This window comes from Acomys minous (genome assembly GCF_964271855.1).
Source record: "Acomys minous genome assembly, chromosome: 15".
In the NCBI taxonomy this organism is placed as follows: Eukaryota; Metazoa; Chordata; class Mammalia; order Rodentia; family Muridae; genus Acomys; species Acomys minous.
In genome coordinates this window covers 94,823,114-94,843,852 of record NC_140497.1, presented here as the reverse complement: position 1 = coordinate 94,843,852, position 20,739 = coordinate 94,823,114, and the positions used below count along the sequence as shown (strand labels likewise).

The 20,739-nt window shown below is 44.7% G+C and overlaps 1 protein-coding gene across 1 annotated transcript in view; it reads right to left on the bottom strand.

Annotated features, from left to right (window-relative positions):
* LOC311584235 (DBIRD complex subunit ZNF326-like) overlaps positions 1–20,739 on the bottom strand; it is a gene marked incomplete at its 3' end in the record, with an annotated part of 45,335 nt that overhangs the window by 13,506 nt on the left and 11,090 nt on the right. Inside the window, exons 5-9 of the mRNA XM_084758336.1 lie at positions 19,618–19,765; positions 18,313–18,412; positions 15,471–15,601; positions 14,017–14,112; positions 10,614–10,877 (exon numbers count right to left, since the gene is read on the bottom strand). Coding sequence (XP_084614462.1) covers positions 10,614–10,877; positions 14,017–14,112; positions 15,471–15,601; positions 18,313–18,412; positions 19,618–19,765 — 739 coding nt within the window. The remainder of the gene's footprint in view (positions 1–10,613; positions 10,878–14,016; positions 14,113–15,470; positions 15,602–18,312; positions 18,413–19,617; positions 19,766–20,739) is intronic.

Below are 20,739 nucleotides of genomic sequence, written 5' to 3'. Positions count from 1 at the left end.
TGCCAAGAGTAAGGACCCATGCTGCAGAAGGAGCCATCAGAACTGGCCGAAGGGATGCATTCTGAGCTCGCAGAGGGCCAGGGCCTAAGGCGGCAGCTCTCAATCCCTGGAACTCAGCTTCAGGACATCCATGCCCTCTTCTGGCCATTGTGGGCAACTTCATCTCAGTGCACACACACACACACACACACACATACACACACACATCTTTTTTTAGTCAGAAATACACACAAACACACTGTTTACTTGAGGACTCTCTAATGCAATTAATATGATCACAGTAATCATTCAATTAATTACCTGAGTGTAGGTCAATGAAGTGCAAATACCACATGTAATGACTATGGGTGAAGTTTTCCACATACACTTCAAATATATTAATCAGTCATATTCCTTAATATTATATATTAAGTCCAGGATGGTAGGAAAATGTTACTCAATTAGCATTCCAAATTGAAAAAAAATCATACTTAACTAAACTGTGAGTTTTTTTTGTTTTTTTTTTTTATAGCTTCCAGCCTGTGGCACCAATCATATGTTCTGAGGCCTTCAGCGGGATACGTGTGTTCCCTATAGGAAGTTTCTAACTTGTAAGAGGAGTTTTATGCAGAATACAAATTGGGAGTGCCACGTGACTACCTCTTGAGGGTGCTGAGTTGTGCACACGGCATCACTTTATCTGACGTACCGGCTTTGGATTGGCCTGTCTCCTGGCCCCAGGGCTGTCTGAAATTATGGAGCAGGGACACTGCTGTCGTACCCCAGCTGCTGCGGGAAACTACTGGAAGAAAGGGAGATTTATGAGCATTTGGGTTATACTGAGCCACGGATGCAGAAGCTACACAGCAGGGAGCCTGGTGACTCTAAATTGTAGGCATTATGCAAAGGAAAAATGCAGACTGGGGTGTCAAGGGAGTCCTCTCGAAGCAATAGGGCATCTCTGTCAAATCTCTAAAGAATAAATTTAACAGTTATTAAAGAACGCCACCCCGTTGCTGCAAACACTGAACTTTATGCCACCAGAAGGGATACTGGGATTTTCAGGAAAACATCTGTCATTTAAAAGTGACAATGACCTCGGTAGTGACAAGCAATTCAAGTCCCAGCTGAGAAGAATGATTTAACCCTTTGTGGGCAGCCAAGCCTAGAGTACTGCCGCCAGCAGTTATTGATAAGCTTGTTAGCTGAAGGTCTTCACTGTCAAAAAAGAAAGATCATTAATTACTAGAATTAATTCTGTTAAAAGAGATAATTATTTTCTTCCAATTGTATCAAATCATCAGGTATGGATTTTGTTAGCTTGGACCAAAAGCCACCCATACCTAGAGAAGAAAGTATATACAAGATTAACCATCAAAGTAGATTATGAAACCCAAAGACAAAGTCGATTTTCTTCAGTAGCAGCCACAAGACAGACAGACACCCATGTGCCTGTGGACAGCCTAATGACACTGTGTGGGCCACACAGAGACGTGAGAGGAGCAACGGGTGAGGGGAACTGCCTTGAAAGAGGAAGGAAATGAGTCGGGTAGGGAGGGAAAGGAGAGGGTAACTGGGTAAGTATGCTCTGAATGCATTATGTGCATGTATAAAACGTCATAATGAAACCAATCCTCATGCATAATTAATGTGTTAGAAAAACGTTTTTGAAACTTAATTCAAGGTAAAAAAAAAAAATCTTCAAACCCAAATGTCTATATTAACTGTATATATGGATTTTCCAGGCCAACACTTGACTTCCTTCTCTCTCCCATAAAAAGCAAGCCCTGACCATGGGTAACAGTATGAAAAGTGATGCAGTAAGAGCCTGGGACATGCAACAGAACAAAGCGCCGCCTCACGGCCACTTACTCTCTGGAGCAATCCTCCAACGCAACGTTACCTTCGTCTCACAGGTGAGAAATTAAGGCATTTGCTTAAAGGCCTTTGCTGAGACAACACCACAAGGTGACAATGCTGGGCACAGCCAGAGCAGAAGAGCTGCAGAGTCCCAAGGCTAACAAACTGTCACATGGTGTCGCCATAAGAAATCTAGTCGTTGCTCCAAAGAGACTGATACAGCTCATGCACTCCCCAAGCACCACGGCCCCACGTCCAAGCACTCAGCACTCACAACAGCACCACATCCAACCACTCAGCACTCACAACAGCACCACATCCAACCACTCAGTACTCACAACAGCACCACATCCAAGCACTCAGCACTCACAACAGCACCACATTCAACCACTCAGCACTCACAACAGCACCACATCCAAGCACTCAGCACTCACAACAGCACCACATTCAAGCACTCAGCACTCACAACAGCACCACATCCAAGCACTCAGCACTCACAACAGCACCACATCCAAGCACTCAGCACTCACAACAGCACCACATCCAAGCACTCAGCACTCACAACAGCACCACATCCAAGCACTCAGCACTCACAACAGCACCACATCCAAGCACTCAGCACTCACAACAGCACCACATCCAACCACTCAGCACTCACAACAGCACCACATCCAAGCACTCAGCACTCACAACAGCACCACATCCAAGCACTCAGCACTCACAACAGCACCACATCCAACCACTCAGTACTCACAACAGCACCACATCCAAGCACTCAGCACTCACAACAGCACCACATCCAACCACTCAGTACTCACAACAGCACCACATCCAAGCACTCAGCACTCACAACAGCACCACATCCAAGCACTCAGCACTCACAACAGCACCACATCCAACCACTCAGCACTCACAACAGCACCACAGCCAACCACTCAGCACTCACAACAGCACCACATCCAAGCACTCAGTACTCACAACAGCACCACATCCAAGCACTCAGTACTCACAACAGCACCACATCCAAGCACTCAGCACTCACAACAGCACCACATCCAACCAATCAGCACTCACAACAGCACCACATCCAAGCACTCAGCACTCACAACAGCACCACATCCAACCACTCAGTACTCACAACAGCACCACATCCAACCACTCAGCACTCACAACAGCACCACATCCAACCACTCAGCACTCACAACAACAACACATCCAACCACTCAGCACTCACAACAGCACCACAGCCAACCACTCAGCACTCACAACAGCACCACAGCCAACCACTCAGCACTCACAACAACAACAACACCCCAACAGCACCACGTCCCAGGGGCAAAACCTACTTTACCTGCTCCCAAACTAATTTAGCATCTCCCTCCTGCACCTGCCATTCTGTTGCTCTTACCTCAAGGAACTGTATCAACATCTCTCTTGTGTCTAGAAATAATCAAGACATATATAAGGGGTCACATGAGGATATGTGAGAAGTGCTTTATCTAAGTCACTGAATTCTGTTTCTATTCCACACATTGTACTGGTTTCCAATACTTTTAAATGTTTACACCATAACACACTATCATGTACTGTCTTGGTTAGAGTTTCCATTGCTGCAAAGAAACACAAAGCAAATCGGGAAGGAAAGGATGTGTTGGGCTGACACTTCCACACTTCTGTTCATCATTGAAGGAAGTCAGCTCAGGAACTCGCACAGGGCAGGACCCTGGAGGCAGGAGCTGAGGCAGAGGCCACGGAGGGTGCTGCTTACTGGCTTGCTCAGCCTGCTTCCTTACAGGACCCGGACCACTTGCCCAGGGGTGGCTCCACCCACAGTGGGCGGGGCCCTTCCCCATTGGTCAGTAATTTAGAAAATGTCCTACAATTGGATCTCACGGAGGCATTTCCTCAAATGAGACTCCTTCTTCTCTGATGACTCTAGCTTGCGTAAAGTTGACACAAAAGCAGCCAGTACATAGCCTTTCAAAATAAAACTAGAAATAATAGATTTGGAGAAAAAAATTTCCCCCATTCAAATGCAAGTTTCCTCCGCAAAGGTGTGCACTATTTCTTTATCCTTTCAGACATTTTCCCTGAGACTAAACTATCTTTAGAGGCTGTTATACAACTAGCTTGGACTTTATGTATTTATCCATAGAGACTTTCCCAAATGGGATTCTAAAACATAATGTAAATGCTTTTTCTTTCCCAAATCCGCACGAGCCGGTTCTGTATGATGACGACGGAGCATGTGCTTGTGATACATGTCCCACCTGTCCACAACATAACTACCACTATTACTGATGAGTGCATAGGTTATTTCCAATTTCTTGTCACTACCAGGGATGCCGTGAAGACCATCCTCACAGACACTACTACTTCAGCACACAGACCAAAGCAGTCTCCCCTACGTTGGTCATCTCTGATGCTGGGGTGCATCCTGCCACTGACAGGAGGTGGGTTTGATGACAAAACAAGCCTTTGCTCTAGTGCAGCCTCAGTACACTGGAAGCAGCATTCTCTCTCGCACACTAGCACTTCAGACATTACAATTACAGCAGACGTTAAAGATGCAAGTGCTGGACTGATACACAGCATATATGCTAGCTTTCGCTGTGAATATCCAAACTGCCTACTACATCTGAGAAAGGGCATTTCTTCACCAACAAAGCCCATTGCAAATCTCTGACTGAACTGGAGGTGTTGACTTAACACCACTCTTGTCACTTACATGTATTTACAAACATCTCTTCTGTCACTCTGGCATTCACCACCCTTGGGCTAAACTCACAGGCTTACACTCATGATCCCCTGCCTCAGCCTCCCAAATGCTAGGTTTACAGATGTAAACCAGTTTTAAACTTATTTTTATGTACTAAATCTGTCACTATTTCCTTAGGACTTCTGAGATGTATATCTTGATTAGAAGATTCTCTATTCCAAAACTAGAGTTTTTGTTTGTTTTTTATCTATTATTTTAGCACTGCTGTCTGTACCGTCAATCTACTTGAAACTTACGTGCATGATATGATACAGGCATCTGTCTTGACCAGTGAGTGTCTCTAGCTCCTTCCTATGCTATCTTTCACAAATGATCCTAACATACAACTATGTCCTTCTAGTTCTTTCCGTACTGTCTTCTAGTATGGAATGCAAGCTGCCTTGTCCTCACTGCTTTGTAAATTGTCTCTGCACACAAGTGGCAGCTGCACTAACCTAAGTGGCGCTGACGTCTGCCCTTCTGTAGAAGCTCTGGGGTAGCCGCTGCCTCCACACTTCCGCCAGGAAGGAAGCTCAGACTCTTACAACACTCACCAGGCCCCTCCCCAGGGTTACCTGAGCGGAAAACAGTGGGTGGGAGACTCTGGCTGGACCACGCTGCCAACAGGTTGTTAGGGAGCTCCAGGGGTACAGACTTCCTGAGTGGTCCCCCATGCTGCAGTGGGTCTCTGGTGACCCCAATAAGGCCACTAGTTCACTAAGGCAGACTTGGGTGAAACCCGCCCGTCATGGCAGCTACCTGGAAATTTGTGTGGCTGCTTTAAATAGGGCTGACAACGCACAGCACCTGGTCTGCTGTGAGGCAGGGGAGTAGCCTTGTGCCTTTTCCCGCCTCTTCACTGGATACAGAACAAGCCAAAGGGAGGCTGAGTTGCTGACGTGCCGATGTGCTGACATTACCATCTGCCCCGCATTACCTATACAGACTGACGTTATGTGTGAATTTGATCTGCCACCTGTGTGCTTGTGCCTGCAGAGGCCAGGTGGTGATGGATTATCCCTTGAAACTGGAGTTACAGGCAGTGTGAGCCACACTATGGGTGCTGGCAACCGACTGCAGGTCCTTTTCAGTAACGCCAAGCACTCCTAACCCCTGAGACAATTCAACCTTGTATAAGCCACTGTTATTTTTAACTTTTACCCATAGTCAATATTAAAATAATTGGAATGCAAATTGAATAATCCACTTGAAACAAACTGACATATGGACCATTAATTTTTAATAGACTGGAATATAGGTCTTGTTTACTCGACTATTTCATATTTTTCATTAAAATATGCAGTTTCATATGGCTATCCCTTACTTCCAGCTCGTTTCTGTAGCATAAAGTTCAGCTTCATTGAAAATGGAATTTTAAATTTTCCACGGGGCAATGCTAGTAGCAAGTTACAGGCTTCCATGGTTCAACTACTCAAAACTACGCAGCACGTGTATCAGTGACAGCTCTCTGGGGGATGCTGCCTTCATAACCACCCTGCATGAAAGGCCTACAGGGTCTCTTCCTGGCATTCCGCAGGGTCAGCTAAGTCTCAGCAGCACTGTCGGGCTGTAACTTGACCTGTAACTTGACCATGTGTGTTTGCTGAGGCTTTCTGGTAGTATTCCTTGGCTATAGTAAAAATGTTTCCATGGGCGGAAGAGAGGCCCTGGGTTCAAGTCCCAGCAACTGTATGGAGACTCACAACCATTTCTAACTCCAGTTTTGGGGGATCCAATGACGTCTTCTGACCTCCAGTGGCACTGCACGTACATGGTGCACAGACTTACATGCCAACAAAATGCCATACACATAAGAAATAAATCTGTTTTAAAACCTGCAAAGGTTTCTGTCTGATCTTAGCCTGACAGTAACTTAAAACAGGTGTTAGTTTGGGAGGTATTTCCTGGCATCTATGAAGACTGCCCTGTGTCTTAGAGCATTCCCCCCTAAATGCTCCAGGAACTGCCAGGCTCATGTAAATGGATTATGTTGAACTCAATGGGAAGAAAATCCTAATTTGCCATTAAAAACAAAAAACTATAGAATAAAGAAAAGAGGAAGAGAAAGTGAGGAGACAGGTGTGGATGCTTCTAAGAAGCCCTGTTGCCCCTGCGCCCGGCTTTGCAGGTTGTGTTTGCATGCCAATAGGATCGACTATGTCCAATGTGAGCACTAAGTAGTCCAATGCATCAGCGCTGCTGATGGTGGCAGAGCCCTTCATGACGACAGACCTAAGGACAGTACAGAGTGCAGCAGGAAACTACACACAGCTTAATTATTAGAGGAGTCGTGTTAGGAGAGTTCCAGATCAAACGGCATACCAGAGTCAAACAATTTTTTGAAATTCTGAAGTTCTATTACAATTACAGAAGAAATGTTGATTAAACAATCACAAATGTATTTAGTGACTTGGGAAAACAAGGATGCTATGAGATGTTTGCAGAAAATTTAAAAAACAAGGAATCAGGTTTTGGTGTGGTTAAAAAAGTCATATGCAGATGGCAAGGAACTACCTACCTTCCCTGAAAGGCAACTGTGAGGGGGTTTGGCCATATGTTGGTATGGCAGCAAAGATGACATGACATAACTGTTGTTGGCAACTCTAGCGGAAAAGCAAGCCTGTAAAATTTAGGAGCAGCACAGACTCAGAATTCCGAATGGACTGAAGGGAAGCAGAGCCAGGAACACAGGCGCCCTGGCAGAGCTGCTCAGCTACGCGCCTGCCATCACCCCTGCTTCCTCTGATGGCTAGTGATGAGGACAAGCTGGACAAGAGATGCTGAACTAGCCTTGTCACAGTAAGACAGAACGGACTGCAAAAGTTAATCTGCATGTAATCTGCACCGCAAACCTACAAATTATCAAATGGAAAATACACACATCTGAATGTCTAAAGTATACTTAATACTACCCTGCAAGTAACGTGGTGTATATAAACACTTATACTATTTCTCATTCTAAAATATGTCTTAAAATTGTTTCAGAGGATGTATGTATGTATGTATGTATGTATGTATGAATGATGTGTTTATGTGTGTATATATGTATACATGACTATTCCTTCAAATCTCAGACCTCCAGAAATGTTCTATTTAAAACCTCCCACTTAGGGCCAGCAAGATGGTTCAGTGGGCAAAAGGACCTACCTGTTCCCGAACTCAACAACCTGAGTTAGAATGACTGACAGGACCCACATGGTGGGAGGAGAAAACCAGTTCCTGGAAGTTGTCTTCTGACCTCCACAAGTCCTCTAAAGACGTGAGCAAACAGGTCTCTGTCTGTCTGTCTGTCTGTCTTCTGTGTGTGTGTGTGTCTGTGTGTGTGTGTGTCTCTCTCTCTCTCACACACACACACACTTTTCAAACCAACAAAAACAAATACTAACAACCTTTTATTCTTTTGCCTTAGTGTTTCCGCAAATACACTTCCCCTGAGAGAGTTTCTCTGTGCAGGCCTGGCTGCCCTGGACAGCTGAGATGAGGCTGGCCTCCACTTGGCAATCTGCCTGCCTCTGCCTCCCCAGTGCACGCCCACCCAGCTTCCACAAACATCTGTAGATAAAGGAGGAGGAAGGCTGACCAAGCCATGGGACACTGAGGTTTTCTATGCAGTCAATAGACTCCTAAGAAATATCCAAATTTTCTAGTCGTCAATTAACCTTCTTGTATTTGGCTCCAAATCACTACAATTAGATCTAAATACTTATCAGGTTTTTCCATCTTAAATGTAAGCTAAATATTTCATTATTAAAGCAAACCATAATGGTATGGCCCCAAATCTATACTTGTTCCCACACTTGTGTGTGTGTGCGTATATGTGGGTGCAGGCGTGCGTGTGTGTGCATATGTGTGTGTGCGTGCACGTGTGTGTGCATGCATGTGTGTGTGTGCATGAGTATGTGTGTGCGCGTGCGTGCGTGCGTGTGTGGCAGCCTCGGGTTGCCATCAGGAGTCTTCCTGCATCTCACTCCGTCTTACTCACTGAAGCAGGGTCCCTCCCTTATCAATCAATACAGCTCGTCCGAGCCCACCAACTAGCTCCTGGGGTATCAGTGCCCCCCTCTTTACAAGTGCTGAAATTATAGGGAGCTGCCACACACAGGAATCATTTACAGTTTCTGGGAATCTCAATTCTGGTCCTCCCTCTTGTTCAATGAGCATTTTATACACCGAGTCATCTCCTCAGCCCTAGGAAATCTAGTTTCACAGGCCTTATTTTTGGCTGGGACACAGCTCGGTGGCTAAGAGTGCTTGCCACACCTGCATGGAGAGCTGAACTCAAATCCCTAAAACATACATACCAAACTCCAGGCACAGCCACACAGCTACAAGCCACAGGTACAAGTCTGTAACCCCAGCACCATAGGGACAGAGACGGCGGGCTCTCCAGTGCTTGCTGACTTAGCAGCCTAGCTCCCGCTTCAGTAGGAGACCTTGTCTCAAGGGGAAGGCAAAGCGTGACAGAGCCGGGCACCCGCATCCTCCTCAGGCCTCCAGAGAACAGGCGCATGCGCCTCATACCAGTGCCCACATACATGTGCAGGAGCAAACACACTGGCATGCGCACTTCTACAAATGCCCATACACTCATCGGCTTACTGCTTTCCCGAATAAGTTGTCCATTCAACGCCTCAAATTTTTGAGAAATTAATTTCATTAAAAAGAAAAAGTTGTCACGCCACCACTAAACAGACCACACTGATAACTTAAGGAATCCAACTCCCGACGATCAGTAAGAGGCTGGTGATTTGTAGAGCACTGCTCTTCAGTTACACAGACTGCCATTTGGAGATGATAACTTAGAAACAGGCCAGTCTCGTGTCCTCTTGACAAATATATAGATAGTTTTGGTTTTTAAAGGAAAGCATTTGAAAGGGTAAAGGAGAAACAATTTATTATGAAAACCCAACAAGCAAAAAAGCAAAAAATAAAGGCTTACTTCATGATTCTCCAGGCCAAACAGACATGACAAAAGAACACAACTTATTTGTATTAAATTGTATTTTCAGGAAGATTCCAAGGTATGACACAGGCACAAAGACAAGAACAAACTGAAGCTAGGATAAACAAGGTCAGCTACAGACTGACCTCTGAAATGTGCTAGAAAATATACAGTAGTCACACTTTTAAAAATATGATTGAGGAAAAATGTTTTAATTCAAGTCTTCTCAATCACTTGAAATACTTGTGAGCTAAACTCATACATTAAGGCAGATATTGATTTTTAAATACTCATTTAATTGGTGAAGTGTTTAACTTGCAATCAAAAGTTTTTGTTTAAAAAAAATTTTTATTGCTACAAAGGGAACTGTACACAAAAGCCTTGAAACCATCTTAATGCTAACTGCTATTTAACGCTAAACAAACAAACAAACAAAAACAATCAGGACAAAATACCTGTCCAATCCATCTAGAGTATTCAAACCCTGAATGCACACTTAAAGGTTCACTCCCAAGAGCAGCATTTAAATTCAAATGATTACAACAAAAGAACACATATCTAGTATCCTGAACACCAGTAAGGTAATAAAAATTAAGCTTAAAAATCATATAAACGATTTGTCATATCTAAGTTTGGTATCTATAAAAACTAAACTGAAATCATCTTAGCTTCATTTCATTAAACAAGTGCCAAACATTTAGAAATTATATAAAACCAAATTTAGTATGTGGAATGCATGCAACACGGTGTCAGTTCACATCATAAACTAGTGTAGCAGCAGTCACCCTCCCGTAACATGTGCGCCTACATCTCATGCGCTCCCGCCACTCACCCCTGCTCCTCACTCTCTGCACCTGCTGCTCCCTCAGCCTTACCCTCCCCTGCTGCTGCCATTCCCTCCCCTCCCCCCACATCCCCCTCTTCCTCCCCTCCCCCCACATCCCCCTCTTCCTCCCCTCCCCCCACATCCCCCTCTTCCTCCCCTCCCCCCACATCCCCCTCTTCCTCCCCTCCCCCCACATCCCCCTCTCCCTCCCCTCCCCCCACATCCCCCTCTCCCTCCCCTCCCCCCACATCCCTTTCTTCCTCCCCTCCCCCCACATCCCCCTCTTCCTCCACTGCTCCATCTTCCCCCTCTTCCTCTACTTCTTCTATCTCTTCTGTTCCTCCTGCTTCCTCTACATCTTCATCTTCTTCTTCATCATCATCTTCATCCTCTTCATCCTCATCATCCTCATCCTTCTCTTCCGTGGGTTCGACGATCTTCTCTTCATCATCTTCGTCTCCTTCTATCTGCTGATCCTGAGCATAATCTTGCGTTTCAAAAGGATTCTCTCCCTGAACAAGAGAAATGGCTTTTACAATCAACACGTCTGTTTTTCTATCGCAAATACTTGCTCTGTCATAGAAAAAAAAAAAACACTATTTGAAAGTTCTTTTTACTTGTGAGGGATCTATTAAGTATTTTCAGTATCTACTTCATTATGATGTGAATATAATTTATTACTTTATATTCCATAAATTATAGCACTTTAAAAGCCAAACATTTTAACTGACTTTCTAAAATCACATATAAAAGACAAATAGAAACGTGGTTTTTGATACAAACAAAACAGCTGGTGCAGATGATGTACGTAATGCTGCACTACCCCCAGTGCTTCTGTCCTGGGTCCTCTGAGGGACTCCCTGAAACCCAGCACCTCGCTTTGGCCACCAGACACCTTACACTTTCAAAAACTAGACAAACATATGTTTGGGAAACAGTTACAGGTAGAACTTATCTTCTTATTACTTTCATCCCCGTGTGTGTGCACACGTGCATGTGTGTGTGCTTCCATGCCGAGCTCCTTCCAGAGCATGAGGGCTGAATACTGGCCGTCACACTTTATGGAAAGCACCTTCATCTGGATTAAGTATCTTATTAACTATATACTAAAGAGCATATTAATGTGGGAAGTGAAGAAGCAGCGAAGCTTATTAAGTAGAATCCATTAAGGCTGTTGCTACATTTTAAGATGATCAGACAGGAGAGTGGACCAGGTGTAACAATGAGGAAGCGATGAGGAGGGACACTGATGCAGAGGACGCCCACAGCCACAGGTAAGGAGCAGTGAGAGGTGTGGGCGGCATTAACAGAGCAGGCGCATTAGAATGGGGAGTGGAAGAGGGTGGGTGGGTGCTGCATAGATGTCTAAACGTTTAGTGGACATCTATAAACCTTCAGCTCATACAGAGAAGTGCCAAGTAAACCTTTCCATTGGTGGATGGCCCTGTGTGGAGCTGACAGTGGACACGGAATAGCCCAATGCAGACTAGAGGCATCAACCAGAGAGGAAACCCTAGAAGAAGCTACACACATGGGCATGAATGAGAGGATAAATGCTCAGAGCACAACAGTACCTGCCAAAAAATCTGAGTTTAAAAAAAAAAAGTGATAAATGAACAGTGTCAAACAATAAAACAAAAGTAAAAAAAGGATTGAAAACCCATTAGAGTCCATTATTACTAAAGATAAATAAAGAAAGCTCCTGAAAATTTAGTTTCACACATTTTAAACAAAATATCTTAATCTTTTGTATGTTTGCATATGTGAGTGCATGTGTGTTCAAGTGTGTATGTCAAAGACAACTTCGGGTTGTCTTCCTCAAGAGATGTGCACCATGACTTTTGAGGCCACTTAGGTGAGGCTAGCTCACCAGAGCCAGTGGCACTGAAGTCACAAGCATGCCCCCCCATGCCCAGCTTTTTCTTAAGTGGGTTCTGGGGACCGGACTCAGCTCCTTACACTTGCACAGCAAGTGGCTTACCACATGGCTAGCTCTCAAGCCCTAGTATGTGAACTTTTAAAGCACAAGACATGACAGTTGGACACTGACAACCAGAAGGGCAGTTTCTAAAGTATGACATAAGTGGGAGTTAGAGCAACAGCAGCTGCCCCAGAGCATCTCTACACTAATTTCCTGTGAAGGTCACAGAAGCACCTGCTTGGCCCATGCAGTGAAAGCTATCACGTACTGAAGCTCTTTCTCAAAAGAGTAATTTCTAATTAATCTCAGACCTTCTGAATCAAGACTGCCAGGAAGAAGCCTAAGAAATACTTGAGAAGCCGGTGGTGGTGGCCACACCTGTAATCCCAGAACTCGGAGGTAGAGGCAGGTGGGTCTCTTTGAGTTTTATGCCAGCCTGGTCTATAGAGCAAGTTCCAGGGCTACACAGTGAAGCCCCATCTTGAAAGAAAGAAAGGGGGTCAGGGGAGGAAAGACAGGAAAAGAAAAACAAACAGTTCAGGATACACTAATCTGAAAGGTTTGGGAAATTAACTCCAGGTCTTTAAAGGGGCGTGGGTAGTTTTGTATTTAACCACACCTTTCAAAAAGATTCTGGTTATATTCTTCCAGGTGAGAACTACTCAGTTCCGGCAAATAACAAGAAATCAAGAGCCTAAGGCAGGGGCAGCTATCTTGGGAAGTACAGGGAGAAAAGGCAGCAAAAAGGGCCAGAGGCAGAGTCCAGGAAAAACCAGGTCCCTCTTTAGTTAGGGAAATCATATCCAAATAAGGGAGCGAGAATGATGAAACCAGAAACAGATGAAGGGAAACCAGAACTAAGGCGATAAACCTACAAACATCTAAGGCAGAGACTCTCTCTCCCTAGTGCAAAACCAAGTCCAAGTGGGAAGGAAGCACAGGATCTGGGCCGTGTGCAGAGCGGAGAGACCTGAAGCAGTGTCTGTACAGGATGTGCCGACCTTCAAGAGCAAAAACCAAACAAACTAAGGGTTGGGGAAGCAGCTCAGTCACAAAGCGCTCCTCACAACAACAGAGATTCAGTGTGAGCCTCGGAGTCCAGACTCAAAAGCCAGGCCTGGTGGCACAGGCTTGATATACCGGAGTTGGGGCAGGAGAAACAGCTGGCCGGCCAGCCTTGCAAATTATGCAAGCCCCAGACCAATCCCAGACCTTGACTCAAAAGCAAGCTCAACAGCTCCAGGTTGTTCCCTGGCCTCCATGAACACACACACCATCACAGCACTTACAAACTCACACGCACGTGTCAATAAAACCAACATCTTGATCCTCTAACCCTTTCCCCTGCCGTCACTGACGGGATGAGAAAGGCACCGCTGCTCCTGTCCTATGGCCCCAGAGACAGGCAATGCACTACCTGAGACAGGACCGTGGGTGAGGGTCAGGGCCCTGCGCTCACACTAGCACGGCACACACGGCACGCTCACACTAGCACAGCACACACGGCACGCTCACACTAGCACGGCACACACGGCACGCTCACACTAGCACGGCACACACGGCACGCTCACAATAGCACGGCACACACGGCACGCTCACACTAGCACAGCACACACGGCACGCTCACACTAGCACGGCACACACGGCACGCTCACACTAGCACAGCACACACGGCACGCTCACACTAGCACGGCACACACGGCACGCCTAAGAGCTTGGTCCAGTCTTACCTTAACGAAGCATTTATACCGCTTCTTCACTATTGGGTTGTTTAAGATGCTTACAGCAGTCAGCACACTTTCTCTTTTTATCTGTTTCTTATAAGCCTGTGGAGACAGAACCCAGGGAAGACTAGAAAGCCATGGCACAGAAGGTTTACAGACCGAAGTGGTATTTTACATCCAAGTTCTTATATTTAAATGACTTTTACAACCAACTAAGCTGTGAATAACTGTAACTATTGTGCTTGTAATATAAATCATTAATGGTTTGACACCATGAACTTTTATAAGCCAATTAAAATACAGCATTCCCAAGTATAAGTGTAAGTGGACTAGACATTCCTACCCTTTTTACTCTACACTTCACGCTATCAAAAAAGGATGAATCAAAATAATCAGTTCTCTTCAAGGCACGTAAGTTACTGAAAGAACTATAACACAGCCGGGCGTGGTGGCGCACGCCTGTAATCCCAGCCCTGGGGAGGCAGAGGCAGGCGGATCGCTGTGAGTTCAGGGCGAACCTGGTCTACAAGTGAGTCCAGGACAGCCAAGGCTACACAGAGAAACCCTGTCTCAGGGAAAAGGAAAAAAAAAGAAAAGCAAATCCCTACCCCACCCCCCAAAAAGATGTGTACTACACAGAAGAGGTAATAATATAGAGCGCCTGCTAGAAAGACACCACGGCTCAAAGGGTGTAAATGAGTCCGAACTGAAATTCACTTCATGAAAAAACAGAAAATTAAGGCTCAAAATTCTTCTATTTCATATTAAGTTTCAATTTTTGTCTTCAAATCCATTTTACAAATGAACAAATTTCCCACACTGTAAGCACTCGTGTTTTCTGAAGTGAAGCCAGCCAGACGGAGCCCAGCAGGAAGCAGCAGGGATGCGCACTGAAGAGCAAGCAGGCTGCTGCGCGGGGCTCAGGGGTCTCCAAGTCAGAGCCACAGCAGGTGGACAGCAAGTGCAATCCTAGCTTTAAATGCGCTTCCCCAATCCGTCAGAAAAATAGGCCTGTCACAGTAAAATTTTCCTGTCCTTTTTGTTCTCACACACACATACTCACAAAACCATTTTGTAGTAGCCTAAAAAAAAGAAAAAAGAAAAAAAGCCACACACCACTGCTTACTAACTATATTTCCTGAATGCTTACTGTTACCGACACCATTTCATTAAGTATAACATGTGAGTTAACTGAACCCTGAAACAAGCACAAAAGAATGATCCAGCCTCGTCTTACAGATAAAGGACGTTAAATAAGGAACGGCTGTAACATCAGGAATCAAACCCAGAAAGCCTTGCTCCAGAGTCCACGGTCTTCACTCTAACATGACTCTGACTAAGCAAACCCACGGCTGAGCACCCTGAAGACAGCATGCACGAAACCACGGCCAAAGGATGAGCAGGAGGGCGAGGACGAGAGCAACACTAACTGGAGCCGTGTGCACAGGCTACACACTGACCTGCTTCCCTTTGCTGTGCTCAGGAGACTTCAGGTGCTGCTGAACTGCGCTGTGTAGAGCAGGGATGTACACGCTGCAAGCACTACAGTGAACAGTCTCCACCTTCATCATGTGGTCATCTGCAGTCACACCTACAGACAAAGTTGTTTAGGGAAGAGATGCCCACACACTCTGACAAATCACGCTCTTCCTAGCTCCCCGTCTCCTGTGCTCCTTACAACAGAGGACCGGAGCCTCTCTCAACCTCCTAGCTACACACGTAGGTTTGGATTGTTTGGTTTTTGTCTGATCCTCCTAAGGTCTGATCCTTGCCGGACTTGGGCTGAGATGTAGTTCCCTGGTAGAGCGCCTGCCCCGCTCACACTACAAAGTGTAGTGGCTTGCGTGGGAGTGCCCCACACAGGCTTGGCGGTGCTGTCGGGAGGCTGCGCCTTGTTGAAGGAAGCGTGCCGAGAAGGGCAGGTCTCCAGTGCTTGCTGCCTCACCCTACTTTCCGTTTGCTTTCTGCTTGTGTTTGTGGCACAGATGTGGGCTCTCAGCCTGCTGCTCCCTGCCTCCTGCTGGCATGCTTGGGTATGCCGTGCCTAGGAATGTTAGCCTTATACTGTTCAAGCTGAAGAACCACTCATTAACTTCCTGAGCAATCATAGTAGAATCTAAAAAGAAGAGACTAGTCAGGAAAAGGACTACAAAATATTCAGAGAACAAGTGAGGACTTGAACAAATGCTATAGATTTATTTTACACATTTTGTGTTTTGTTCACACCAGTGTCTATGAACCACACAGGTGCTTGGTACCAGTGGAGGTCAGTAGAAGGTGCTGGATCTCCCACACTGGACTCCATGAACTCTGAGAGTGACTATGTTGGTGCCAGGAATCAAACCTGGGTCCTCTGAAAGGCTAACAAGTACCTAAACCACCGAGTCACTGCAGCCCCAAACGCAATAATTTAGAGGAGGGGTAAAGAAACAGATTTGCTCAACATATAAAAAACACAACTACAGGACATAGTGCTGCAAGGGACAGCACCTTGGATAACTCCTTACTTCTGCCTTTAGTAGACAGTAGGGCAATTTTTCAAGAAAAATGAAGTATTTTGAGTTTTTGTAACGAAAATGACAGATTTTGAAGATATGCTGTCATTTTTAAAAATTTAGACTTATTTTTTCATTAGTACCTTTTAATTATGTTTGTTTGGGTTGTGCTGGTGCCCTAGGAAGCCAAAAACGCCACATCCCTGGAGCTGGAGTTGGCTCACACAGTGACTGTGAGCCACCTGGTGTGGGTGCTGGGAACCGAATGAGAGTCCTCTGCAACAGCCCATGCTCTTAACCCTGAGCCACCGCTCTAGTCCTGAACGGTTGGTTACATGACTACTGAAAAGATGCCAGCAAGCAGCTGAATGAATGAAACAAGATTTCAGAACACAGATCTGTGCTAGGGCTGCAGATAGAAGTCACTTCAATTCTACCTGTTAATTTGAACTCTGTATGTAAATGAGCTCACCTGGAAGAAACAGAAAGGGAGATGACATGCAGATGATGACCGGTGAAGTACAGACCAGAAACAGCACACCAAGGCTTCGTAGGCAGTAAGGGGCTGGGGAGGGGGGGGGCTGGGGGGGGGAAGATTCACAAGCAAGGGAGTAGGCAAGGAGTGCTATTGAAGATGACTAGAAAGCAAAAACAAAAAAACCAAAAATAAGGATCATGTTGGGTTGGGCATGGTGGCTCAGGAAACAAGAATGGCTGCAGGTTCAAGGCCAGGGCCTCCCAAGATGAAACCAGGGAGCCCTCCGTCTGTCAGGACACTCTGAGCAGGTCACAAGAGGAGAAGCTGCTTATTAAGTGCAGCCACTGGGAGCTGAAGAAGGAGCTATCAGTGTGGATGAGGCTTTAAAAACTCGACTGCTGGGTTAGGAATCTAAATGCTCAGAGGTCCTGTTGCATAGAAATGGTTGTTTAAAGATAAAAAGAAAAGGCAAGTTACAGTAGAATTACCATGCTTTTTATTCTTTTTTGTTCACTTTATAAAATCAGAACAGGCTTCTGTAAGCTTCAGTGATGGAATCAAAGAAAAAAGGAAGACTGAAAAGCAGAGTTAATGATCTGAACCCAGAGAGAGAACAGATTAGAACAGCACTGCTCTTGCAGAGGACCTGAGTCTGGTTTTCAACCCCCACATCGGGGGTTTGGAGTCACCCCAGCTCCAGGGGATGTGGAGGCCTCTTCTAGCCTCTTGGGCACTGCACTCATGGACACCACTCCCTCTCCCGACCCATATAATTAAAAGAAAAAAAATTTTACTCTAAAAAAAAAAATTGAAGGAGAGTTAAGAAAGACAGCAGGCAAATTAAAGAAGTGTTCATCTAGAGCAGTGGTTCTCAACCTGGTCATGACCCCTTTGAGGGCCGAATGTCAGATAGTCTGCATATTAGATATTTATAAGCCATAATAGTAGCAAAATTACAGTTATAAAATAGCAATGAGCTTGTTCTCAACTTTTCCTAATGCTGTGTGACCCTCATGTTGTGGTGACTCCCCCCACTACAAAATTATTTGATTGCTATTTCATAACTGTAATTTGGCTACTGTTATGAATCATAATATAAATATTTTTTGGAGACAGACCCAAAGAGCTGGAGACCCACAGTTTGAGAAGCACTGCTCTATCCTGAAGAGACAGAGGTAAGTACAAGCAATAATAAACTTGTAAGCACAGAAGGAAGGCTGCACCTGATAACCTATGGCAGGTACTGCTGAACTCTGTCAGTCTCCAAGATTTCAAGTTATGGCGCATAAAAAAACTTAAATTTGTAAAACACTTTGCCTAGATACTCACCTTCCATAACATCTTTTTCAATTATTTTGAAAGCTTCTGGATGATTAAGTGTCTGTTGCTTACGAACAGATGCTTTTTTAAATTTGTTCACCATACATTCCTAGAAAATAAGTACAAAGAGTACAGACTGTTTCCAAGGAGTGCTCATCCTACTGCATGCTCGTCCTGTGGGAAACACTGTCACTGACAGTGCTTCTGCCCTGTAAAAACTAGAATCCCACAACTTACCGAAAAGACTGTCACGAGACACCAGGAAACTATTTCACAATGTCTTCTGGACTTTTGGAGAAAGAGAGCAGAGGCTTGGCAGTGACCCCCTCAGGGAAGTGGGTCAATCATAAACGACTGATAGGAACCCATTATGGGAAAATCACAGAAACAAATTTTAACCAAAGGACACAGATCTGCTGGATGATGAACACTGCATTTTCAGCTTTCTGCCAACCCATCATAATTTTCAGCTTTCTGCCAGCCCATCATAATTTTGTGCACAATTACTAGTCCATCTTGGGCCTCCTCTTTTAATCATTTCTGACACAAAATATTGTTTGCTTTTTCAAATCCTTAGAGTATTTCTGCACTCTTGACATTTCCACCTAAGTAGACTATCTATATACCTTTGAACATGTTTTATTTCCAATTATAGGCTGGAGAGATGGCTCAGAGGTTAAGAGCACTGACTGCTCTTCCAAAGGTCCTGAGCGCAATTCTCAACAACCACATGGTGGCCCACAACCGTGTGTAATGTGATCTGATGCCCTCTTCTGGCCTGCCGGTGTACATGCAGAATAGCATATACATGATAATAAATAAATTAATCTTAAATGCTCATGATCTCCAAAGTAATCTATTAAACTGACAACCACATACAAAATACAAAGACAGCCAACCAGACACCAGTCTCCCTAGCTCTGGATTCTGACTCTGCTGCCTAGTGACAAAGTCATTTGGCTTCTGTGGGCATGATCTTTCAGTGATTACTTTAAAAAAACAGACTACAAAGGCTCATCTAAAATGAAGAATTAAGGTACCAAGCACACTTCTAGACACACAGTGGATTCTGCAAGAATGATGGACAAATTTGAATCAACAAACATGACTAAAGGAGCTCTCTGACAACAAACTTTCTCAGAAATAACCATGAGAAATGAGTTCTCAAGTTAAAAATCCAAATCCTAACATAAAACGCATATCTAATTAATTTTAACAAGTTTCCTTAAATGAGTAATTATCAATTTTCTAGGAACATACATAGTTGAGGAAGAAATTGTGAAATATTCATATCAAAAAATAAAACCTACTTACATGTAAAAACTCCATAACTACTTTATCAAATTTGGTTCGTTTCTGAATATGAGTTAATGTTTCCTGGTGTGAAGAACTTTCCAGATGCAATTCAATTTCTTTTTCTTCAAAGGTTCGAAATTTACAAAATGAACATGTGAATGCCATTCTATAAAGAAAATAATTTTTCTTTAAATATTACCTTATTCATTTAGAGCTTCTAAGACTAATTTTACTATCTGAAATAATTCTCTTTCCATTTTAGAAGTCTGAAATTAATATAGAGGGAAAAGCAGTATCTAAGTTCCTACTTGAACAGCAGTGATTAAAGTACTTTGCATTTTAAGCTTCTAGATATGAAAAATATAAGGGCCAAACCTTGACCACTCAAAGCTAAAGAAGCATCAAGTTCCCAAAGTCCCACAACACATTTTACACCCTAGCCCATTCTCAAGTTCCTAAACCATCAACAAAGCCAGACAGACCCAAAGCAGCAGCTGTGCAATCCCACAGACAGACAGACACACACACAGACAGACCCAAAGCAGCAGCTGTGCAATCCCACAGACAGACACACACACACACAGACAGACCCAAAGCAGCAGCTGTGCAATCCCACAGATAGACAGACACACACACAGACAAACCCAAAGCAGCAGCTGTGCAATCCCACAGACAGACACACACATACACAGACAGACCCAAAGCAGCAGCTGTGCAATCCCATAGACAGACAGACCCAAAGCAGCAGTTGTACAATCCCACAGACATAGACAGACAGACCCAAAGCAGCAGCTGGGCAATCCCACAGACAGACAGACAGACACATAGACAGAAACAAAGCAGCAGCTGTGCAATCCCAGACAGACAGACAGACCCAAAGCAGCAGTTGTACAATCCCACAGACATAGACAGACAGACCCAAAGCAGCAGCTGGGCAATCCCACAGACAGACAGACAGACACATAGACAGAAACAAAGCAGCAGCTGTGCAATCCCAGACAGACAGACAGACCCAAAGCAGCAGTTGTACAATCCCACAGACATAGACAGACAGACCCAAAGCAGCAGCTGTGCAATCCCACAGACAGACAGACAGACACATAGACAGAAACAAAGCAGCAGCTGTGCAATCCCACAGAC